Raw genomic sequence first — 10,966 nt, forward strand, 5'->3', positions numbered from 1 at the left:
CAAATGCTTGATCACTTGGATTAAGTCTAGTCCCTATAATAAGTTGTACTTTTACTTGTTCCTTTTTGTTTTTAATTTTTAGGGTTAATATGTGTTTACCCCCTGTAATATAGGTCATTTCCGATTTTCCCCCCTGTAAAATATTTTTTTGAATTTCATCCTTGAAATTTGAAAATATTTTGGTTTTAGACCTTCATTGAATATTTCACCCCCTGTAATTTGAGCAAATTTAGGTTTACCCCTCTTGTAATTTGAAAAAAATTTGGTTTACCCCCTTGTTCATTTGAGCAAATTTCGGTTTACCCCCTGCCATATCTTTGATTTTGTACTGTCAAAACTCATGAAGGTCCAAAACCAAAAATCTTCAAATTACCAGTGGCGGAGCTACACCAGGACTGGGGTAGGCCATGGCCTACCCATTATTTCTGGGAAATTACCAAAATACCCCTGTGTTAATATGAGATTTACAACCATGCCATCCCACCTTTTTCTGAAACGCTTTCCTCTCTTGGCTGTGGTGACATATTGTAGAACAAAGGTGGTCAGCTTTAGCCAATCAACACTGTAATATCCCGCATGTTAATATTTGGAATATTATCGGATTAACGTGTTAAGAGGACTAATGTTCATGGAAAAATAAATATGACAGGAAAAGTTTGTTTAATTAATTTTTGGACAAGCCCAAGTTACGTTTAAGAAATAGAATAAACACGTTTAAGACAAAGAAGAAACTGGATAACAGTCACGGGGAAGCAATAATTATTTTATGTTACTATGCATATGCAAGGCACTTTTACTGTTTGGACATAATTATATTCTGCTCTTTCCTTTCTATCTCTCGCGTCCTCTTTCTTTTCTTTTTTCTTCTTCTCTTTCTCAATCTTCTTCTCCTTCCTCCTCTACTCTCTCACGCCTCTTCCCATCTCCATTCCACCAAGCTTTCCCTCAAACCTTCACAATTCGTTCAAGAGGTAAGCAAAAAAATTTTTTTAGCGGCCACCCCAAAAAAATTTGTCTGGCTCCGCCACTGCAAATTACGAGGACGAAATCCAAAAAAAATATTTTACAGGGGATAAAACCGGAAATGGCCTATATTACAGGGGGTAAAACATATTAACCCTAATTTTTAATAATATTTCTTCTTGACGTGGTGCTACACATGATTGTGGATAGGGGTGCCAACCCAAGTGAAATGGTTTACCTTTTTGTGACACATTTGTACCTTTATAAAGAAAACTTTGAACTAAAAATAATATTGTAAAGAATGATAAATAAATTTTATATATTAATATTATATTCTATATTATAATATTACAATATTTAAGAAAATTTTGTACATTATTAAATATTGGGTATGCTTAAGAAAGATGATACTTAGCACAATATTTTAGAAAGGGTTTACTGGTCTTCTACGAGGACTTGCTCGTCCTATGCAAGGGCGCGCCTTTCATCCTTGCTCTCGAAACTGCCTTTCTCGTATTTTGAACTAAATATTTAGTTAAAATATCTGGATTGATGTAAGTATTCACACTTTCTATATCAAAAGTGGCTTAGGGCTTAAGTTATTATCAAAAATAACTTAAGACCTAAATCATTAAATAAGTTTCATAATTCGTAATAAAATATATTTCTTTATTATAGCAGAACAACTCTAAAGTTAAAACCAGTACCACTAAACTAGCTATTTGTCGAATATTTTTCTGGACAAATTTATCCTTAAAAACTCATTTCTTTCTCAATTTTAACTTTTTATCATAACTGTAGGGACATCCAAAACTATAACAATTTTATTCAAGCTTTTTGCGTTTACAATTTTCCTTTAACAACGCATATTATTGTTCAAATTTGAATTTTAAAGCATAAAACATGAATAATTAAATTTAAATTTGGATAACATATAGATGGTGGCAAAAATATAGATGGTGACAACTCCATTAAGTATCACGCACTTCATGACAAATGGTGACATCTCTAAGTATCATCAAATCCATGATGTGCTTCACACTTGTTGCTAAACGTTGAGTACAAATGGTATAGCTTAGTGGTACCTGTAGGTGCAAGAAAAATGGCACAATTGATATGAGTTTTCAGTGAAAAAAAATATTATAGATGCTAAAAGTAATTACAATACAAACTTTATGGGCTCTAGCACTCTATGTAATAATATTCATACCTTAAAATCTTACTGTGATGCTGCTTTTATGTTTTCACTTTGCGTAGAATAACATGAGCACCCTTTTCTGGCTGAATAGTCATTACTAAATTTGGAGTATGAGCATAGGTTGGAGAAAGTTCAAAGTAAAAATTTTGTAAAATCATTGACACTGCCATCTTTGCTTCCAATAGTGAAAAGTTTTGTCCCATACAGACTCTAGGACCCCCTCCAAATGGAAAATATATAAATCTACCATTTGTTGCTTTGGAAATTCCATCAGCAAATCTCTCAGGATTGAACATTTTTGCATCATCACCCCATAGTTCATTGTTATGTTGAAGCAAAATAATTGGCAAGAAAACCTCCACTCCAGCAGGTACTTCCATGTTTCCAAACTTTATATCTTTGCCAACATATCGAGTAACACCAAATGCTGGTGGATACAACCTTAGAACCTCATACAAAATCATGGGGAGCTGTCACAAAGAGATTTATGCTATCAATAAGTGAGTCCAATAAAGTTTATATAATTTTAAACAAAAGATGCAAAAAAAAAAAAAATTGAACTCGGTATCCGATCCAAGAATCAACTAATTCGAGGGGACCAATTCCATCGCGCACTTGTGGGGCCCCATTTAAAGTCAGAGTATGGACTTGTCCACCGAAATTGGCATCAGTGGGAATCAAACCTGAGACCTTGAGATGAGCAAGCTCCAAGATCTTAAGCCAACCACTAAGTCAACCCCAAATGGGTTTAAAATATATTTTTAAAGGAAAAATACAAGATATAGCTAATAGATTAAAATACTTACAATCTTAAGTTTATTTAGTCCTTCATAGTCTGGTTTTTTGTTGCCAAATATTTGTAATACTTCCTCCCTTGCACGTTCTTGCCAATCAGGGTACCTACTCAACAATATCATTGTCCAAACAAGCATAGTTGAAGTAGATTCTTGCCCTGCCAAGTAGAATAACTTGCATTCCCCCACTACATCTTCAAGACTCATTCCCATATTCTTGTTGTTTCCATGATCTCTAATTTCTTGGTGGTTTGACTCTAGAAGAAGACCTAATAAGTCATTCTCAGTGGCTTCACCTGCCTTCATTGCTTTCTCTCTCTTGTTAATTATATATCTAAGAGAAGAGTCTATATCTTTTTCAATTTCATGCATCCTCCTTTGAGTAGCGGTAGGTATAAACCTTCAAGTAAAAATAGTAGTCATGTAAAACTAACCTCTTAGTAAAAATGTTGAAGTAATGATAGAAATTATGATATGAAGATTAGTCTTACCTCCATAAAGGGATCAAAGATTTCACTAGATTTTTCATTACAAGTTCACCTTGCTCTCTTTGAAGATCAAATATTCTTTTTCCTTCTTCGTAACTACTTCCAAATGCGTTTCGAGAAATAACATCACTTGTCAAGTTCTGTAGGGAAGGCCATATGTCTATTTCACCTGATCCATCTGAAGACAATGTTGCCTCCCATTTGCTAATCATATCAGTGCAACTTGTGAGGAAACTTGGTGCCATGATCTATGGTGTAATAAGGAAGAAACAACCAAGAATTAATATTTTGTGTCAAACTAAGTACAACCACTTGAATCATAATTACACGTTTAAAGAGGAGTGTTATAGGTACAGAAATGATATTTGTACAACCACTTTATTACAACTTTTTGACAACTTTATCTCTCATACTCACGTTATATTCTTATTCTCTCTCTTCCTTTTTCTCTCTCTATTGTTTTGGACCAATAAGAAAAAAGAAAATGAAAGTTATCAACAAAAATGTCACAAATGGTTGTACGTATCTCACTACTCTTATAGGTATTCACGAAATTTTCATGATGCCTATTTTGAGTTAAAAAGAAAATTGCAAACTACCTTTTGTTTTGGAAAAAGACGAAAATCACCTTTGATAGTGGGCTTACAGATAACTATCGTCGTTATGTATCCGGGATGGATGGATGTTCTCGCAACATATAGCATTTTTCTTAAAAAAATATCAAAACATAGTGGAGACACAATTTATAATATAGATCAGGTTCAATTCTTTTTTTAAGGTATTATGTACTACTCCCTCCGTTTCAAAATGAGTGTCGTTTTAGGTGTTTACACACATATTAAGAAATGCAATGATTAAGAGAAAGAGAATGGTTATTTTACCAAATTATCCTTATTAACTATTGGTTAGTTTTAAAAGTAATACTTTAGAAGTAGTGTGCAGAGTATTAATTGGAGGGTACAATTGAAAAGAAAAAGTTATTATTACATTGGAAACTGAAAGCGACACTCATTTTGAAACAAATTTTTTTTGCTAAAGCGACACTCATTTTTAAACGGAGGGAGTAAAGTTTATTTATTTTCTAAAACCAAGTATAGGCCAAGGCCTACACACCCTCTCACTTGGGTCAGTCCCTAAAACTACGTATCTTGCACACAAGTGTATTTTGCAGGATAAACAAAGGAAAATAGAGACATGGTTGAACATACATGCACAAATTATAAATATGTAATTAAAAGAAAATAACCTTCAATTTTTCTAACTGGAAAGCAGCGTTCATTAGCCTTCTATGCTTTCTCCACTTTTCTCCCTCGTGAATTATAAGACCACTAAATAGAAATTTGAAAATCTCATATTTTGGCTTTTGTAATTCAGAAGTTCTGTTTAAGACATCTTTTATTAGCTCTGGTTCTGTGAGAATCAGCCTTGGTGTTGTTCCAGACCAAATGAAAGGATTCTTCCCTGCATTCAATTACATTTAAGGTAAAAAACAATGCCGTAAACATATTATTTTTGCTTGGTTGAAAAAACAGCATACATATACTTTTTTGTTTTATTAAACTCCTAAGGCTTGTGACCATGTAAGTATTGTTCGATTGAGTAAAGAATAACGTACCGTAAATTTGAACAAGTTGTTGAATGTAAGGAATGACACGAGGCATTATATCATCCGACAGTTCCATGGGTTTGGATTTGGCTTCCTTTCCCATCTTATATGAATCCTTCAAGTCCCCAAGCACAAGTCTATAAGAATTTCCTTTACATCCTTGTTCTCGTAAGAGCTTCTCTAGCCTCTTTGGCTTCAACCAAATCCAATTCAGCACTCTCCATGTGTATACCAAACCAAGTGTTACAGTGATGAAAATTATGCCATAATTTATAGCCAATGATGGTTCCATTTCTCTGCTTGTAGGTGATAAAAAGTAGATAGAGAATAGAGAATGCAACAAGGAAACCAAATTAAGTAAAGAATAGAGAATTTATGGCCAGTGAATGATGCTTCATTTCTCTAATTGTTTTGCAAATTAAACTGAGAGTGTATCAGCCATGGCTTTATAGAATTTGGTAAGGTGTAGGTAAGTAAAAGTCATTATTGTTGTGAGCGCATTGGTGTGGACATGGGTTTTTCTTACCTTTTTATTGTTGTTTTGGAATTTAGTTGGTTGATCTCTATTAAAAGAAAGAGAAAGAAATAGTGTGCGCAAGTTGTTTGATTTCTACTAAAAGAAACTTGATATTATTGACAACTGTATTTGGCTCTCTCTTAAGTTTGTAAATGTGATGGTCAAAAATATTAAAAGCATTATCTAGAATAGAGCTCTCCATTATGAATATTTAAAGAGCAGTGTTAATTTGTGTCCTTAACGCCCTTAGAGCATACTCCCTCCGGTCTCAAATATAAGAAAAGATTCCTTTTTTAGGTTCATTGAGTAGTTAATGTATCTAGTCTACATTGTAAAGCAAATACATTAATTATTCAATGAACCTAAAAAAGAAATCTTTTCTTATATTTAGGACCGGAGGGAGTATATTAAGAAGAAATATTCTCTAAATTTTTGTTAAGAAGTTCAAAAGAAGAAATATTCTCTAAATTTTTGTGTATTTAATTTATTAAAAGGTTAAATATTAAATATAATGCACACATTCCATTATATTATTTTTATATTCGATTCATTAACTTGTGTCTTTAAGACACAAATTAGCGTTTCCCTTATTTAAATGGGTGTCGTGTGTACACATTATTAATTTTATAACGTGTTAATGTTACTATGAATTCACGTAATAAACTTTACAATTATCAGACAAATGTATATAATGTGTTGTCATGTTAGTTACTTCCTCCGTTTCAAAATGAGTGTCGTTTTAGGTGTTTACTCACATATTAAGAAATGCAATGATTAAAAGAAAGAGAATGTTTATTTTACCAAATTATCCTTATTAACTATTGGTTAATTTTAAAAGTAATACTTTGGAAGTAGTGTGCAGCGTGTTAATTGGAGGGTACAATTGAAAAGAAAAAGTTATTATTGCATTGGAAATTGAAAGTGACATTCATTTTGAAACAAATTTTTTTGGCTAAAGTGACACTCATTTTGAAACGGATTGAGTAATAATATGAAAACGCATGAGATGTCATATTCATTAAGTTTACATACTATCAATAATTAATACTCCCTCCGTCCCTATATGTAAGCACCCTTTTCTTAGAGGGAAAGGATGCTTAAATATAGGGACGAAGGGAGTACATATATAAAACTCTTTAGCATTAGGGTATATGGGTTTTGCTAACTAGTGCCCTCAGGGCAATGGTTAAGGAAACTAAAATTAGTAGTTTTGCATTGGAAATTACAAATTTTTAGAAAGTTGAATTCAACATTTTAACCATTTTTCAACAAATTATTTTTATTTATGTTCTCTGAACCAATGCCCCAAGGACACTCTTTAACATTAGGGTATACTAATTAAACTCTTGTTACTATATTTTATAAGCTATCAAACTCAAAACTTTAAAAAAGTTATAAATTAGATCCTACAAATATCTCTATATCCTCTCTCAAAAAAAAAAAAAATCTCTATATCCTAACATTTCAATAAACTTCGTTTATTTTATTAAGTAGGATATTTATTTTATTAAGTGGGATATGTTAAAATTGAAGAGAGATTGTGCTTTTAGAGTCATCATTCTTATTTTTGAGTCATCATTCTTTATAGCCTGTAAAAAAAATTGATAATAAAAGGTATTATTAGCTGTATAAATATAAGGGTCATGTTAACTTGTGTCATTGGGACACATGTTAAGCAACCCAAATGTAAAAATTATTTCTTAAATTTTGTGCATTCAATTAGTTAAAAGTCAAAAAGTTAAATTCAAATGTATTAATTACAACAAAATATTTCTACTTTTACTTCTTAACTTGTGCATTGAGGGCACAAGTTAACATTAACCTAAATATAATGAAAGTATCCCATTGTTGTCATATACATGTGTCTTCCAATAGTATTTTATTAATGTAGGATTATCATAATAACGTAAGCTGTTTCCTACATTAATGTAGCATGTTCTCTACTAGTTCCTACCGTCATGTGTCCATGCCTTACAAAAAAAATTAGTGTTCCCCAGAAGAAAAAAAAAGTCATTATGTTTATAGTCTCGTGCATCTCGAGGGTAACGTACTCGTGCATCTCGAGGGTAATGTACTCGTGCATCTCGTGACTAATGGAGTTCTCGCTCTACTTCTTAAAAATTGCACTATCACATTTATCAACACAGATTTATCCTAACTATTTTTATTTTATAAAATAAAAAGACCAATTTATGTAGAAAATTGTTAACTTCCTTAAAAAAAAAATGTAGGAAAACTTTAACTCGTACCTTAAAGTACAAGTTAACGAATCAAATATAAAAATGCTTTATTGAAATATGTGCATTATATTTAATCTTTAATTTTTTAATAAATTGAATATACAAAATTTTTGAGAACATTTCTTCTTTTAAGTTTCTTAACATGTACTCTTACAATAGAGTGAGTCTAAGTTAGCAAAATGAGTGCAAACTAACAAATATTTCGGCAAAATTGCTCTTTTAGTCCGTTAACTATTTTTTTGGTGAGTCTGTTCCAGTCCTTTAATTTCATCCCGATAAACATTTTAGTCTCTTTCGTTAGTTTTAATAAAATAACGTTAACGACTGTACACGTGTCATTTTGGGATTGATTTTGAAAATTCTTATTATCTTTTTCCTCATCTTCATCTTGATCAAAACCTTCATCATATTCATCAACTAAACCCAAAAAAACTCTCTCTCTCTCTCTCTCTCTCTCTCTCTCTCTCACACACACACACCATCAATCGCATAATTACTCATAAACCTTAAAACCTTGATCAATGCATCCAGGGTCGTTCCTAATGTTTTACTTGTCTTATGCATAATATGAGAAAATGGCCCCTTATATAATGTCATAAAAAAATTTAGCTCATTGTTGTGATTTTATTAACTCTTCATTTTGTTTTTTTTCTTCCACTTTTCACTACCAAATAAATTTTTTTAAGCAACATCTGAAAAGAAATCAAATACTTTATAGACATCAAAACAAAATAAAATATCGTAGAAGAGAACAATAGCATTTGCGAAATGATCATGAACGCGTCTCACATCGGTTTCATGATCATGAATGCGTCTCGCATGATCTTGCAATATCAAATTCAATTTTGCAATCTTTTCAAGAAATTTGACATTACAATATTGATATAATTAATTTTTTTGAAACCTTAGAAAGACAAGATTAAGATTAATTTCGTAGGCTAATTTTTAACTAAAATATAATTTGTTTTGTTATGAAAATTATCCCAATTTCTTGGATAATAAATATCACCAATATTTTTAATATTAGTGAGGCACATTAATAGGATCAAAAAGCCCCAAAAAAAACGTCAATTTATTCGATAGTAAATTTGTTGGCACACTATTAAGAAAAACAAATTTTTTTGTAGGGATGAGTGTATATAGAAATCCTTGCGTTATACAAGGGTATAAATAGCAAATGTCACCAAAATGGCATAAAACACTAACAGACTTGAGCGCAGCCCTTCATCGTGTCAATATTTTGGGTTTTTTTAGTGAAATTTACTATATAAATCCCCCATAAACCAAAAATCTCTACATACACCCCCTCCATAAAAAAATTAAGGTCCCTAACGGCAAGGACCCTAGGCCGTCGCACTCCCGGCCTATGCCTAGGACCGGACCTGAATGCATCACCTTCCTTTTATGTTAACTCTCTATCACCAATACACCATGAAACCAATGAAGAATTACCCAAAACCCATATTCAAAACCAAATCTAGAAAATCAATCACAAACCCAGTAAATAATGATAGAAAGAAAAAAAAGATTAAAAAAAGGAAATTGTTTTAGAAGAAGAAATTGATGTCTCAACCTAAACCCAATTATCTTGGAAGAAGAACAAATTTGGGAGAACCGAAATTGTGCTGTAGTTTTTAAGAAATTGGGGATCTTAAAAGTATATGTAAAATTCAAAATTGGCGGTGAATATAAACTGAGTGAACCGAAATTGAGTGGGCTAGCATTGGGGCTGAGTGAAGATAAGAGTTTTCCATCAAGAGAGAGGCCATGGGAGTGGACAAAGGGAAAGAGATAGAGTTTTATTGGTTTTTTTGTATGTTGAATATTTTTAGGCTAATGGGAAAATCGACGATTGTAATTGATTGTTGTTGTTGATGATTACTCTATTGCTGTAAGTGCGGGTGATTTTCTGGATTTGAGACATATGCCATGTGAGTGAGTTTTTTCTTCTTCTTTTTTTCTTACTAATTTTTCTGTTTATTTATTTATTTATTTATTTATTTGATGAAGATGATGAAGATGTTGATGAACATGAAGAAGATGAGGAAAAAAGATAATAAGAACTTCTAGAGACAATGCCAAAATGACACGTGTTCAACGGTTAACGTTATTTTATTAAAAATAACGGAAAAGACTAAAGTGATACCAACAAACTTTTTATTAACGGTCTGTTTGGTAGGGGTGAAATAAGAGAGAGAGAAGTTAGGGAGAGAGAAGTTGAAGAGAAAGATTAAACTTCTCTTGTTTGGTTTGAAGAGAAGTGAGAAGGAGAGAAGACTGAAACGTGGGGCCCACATGTTTTTTATTTCTTCACGGATGAGCGAAGAAAGAGGAGAGAAAGTGGCTCCTTTTGTACTTTTACATTTTTGCCCTCGTCTTCTTGGTCCATTTCAATTTCAGATCTCAAAATGGCAAAGATCCTAAAACATCTCAATAATGGTTCTTGACTAAAACAATTATTTCCATTTAATCTATAACGGTTCTCGACTTCTCAATAAATTTATATGTCTCAATTGAAACTTCAGCAAAGATACATACATACAAATGGGTGACGATTGATTTAAGGGAGAAGGGAACTCAAAACTCTTTTATTTTTTCTTATACGGAAAACTCAAACTAATATTCAAACTAAATTCATGTGTGATAATAGAGTGAAAGATTATGGGGGTGGGGGACAACAGCATGTGGGAGAGAAGGAGATCAAAATGGGTTTTTGATTCATAAAAACAAGCTTATGAATTGGTGGGTCTGTAACATGGAATTTAATTAAACTATTTTTTTAGATTTTTTATGTTAAGGGTATTTTTGTCATTTTATATATAATCAACACTTCTTTCTCTTCTATTTCTCATCTCTTTCTATTATATCAAACAACCCATTAAATCTACTCTATTTCTCACTTATTTCTCTCTTCTTATATTCTCTCTTACCTATTTTTATCTTCACAACTTCTCTCCTCTGCCAAACACACCCTAAAGGAATGAAACAAACTTTTTATTACTTATGAGACCAAAGCGATACCAACAAAATAGTTATGGGATTAAAAGAGCAATTTAGCTAAATATTTTTTTTAATGAAAGTTACAAAAGTAACATTCAAGTTATTGATTAGTTTTAAATACTCCATTTAACCTTCAGGTCGTAACTATTTCAAAGTTGCT

The 10,966-nt window shown here is 31.9% G+C and overlaps 1 protein-coding gene across 1 annotated transcript; it reads right to left on the bottom strand.

Moving 5' to 3' along the window:
- Positions 1 to 1,763: 1,763 nt before the first annotated feature.
- LOC146944614 (cytochrome P450 716A67) lies at positions 1,764 to 5,469 on the bottom strand. The gene is made up of 6 exons (XM_085742975.1): positions 5,059 to 5,469; positions 4,690 to 4,904; positions 3,447 to 3,691; positions 2,968 to 3,355; positions 2,174 to 2,631; positions 1,764 to 2,048 (listed from the first exon to the last, which is right to left on the bottom strand). The coding sequence occupies exons 1-5, from the start codon at positions 5,339 to 5,341 to the stop codon at positions 2,200 to 2,202; spliced, it is 1,563 nt and encodes a 520-aa protein (XP_085599101.1). The 5' UTR covers positions 5,342 to 5,469; the 3' UTR covers positions 1,764 to 2,048; positions 2,174 to 2,199.
- Between the last annotated feature and the right edge of the window lie 5,497 nt (positions 5,470 to 10,966).

Source organism: Medicago sativa, chromosome 2 (genome assembly GCF_051527215.1).
Source record: "Medicago sativa cultivar Bolivia chromosome 2, Bolivia_mono, whole genome shotgun sequence".
NCBI classification, from domain to species: domain Eukaryota; kingdom Viridiplantae; phylum Streptophyta; class Magnoliopsida; order Fabales; family Fabaceae; genus Medicago; species Medicago sativa.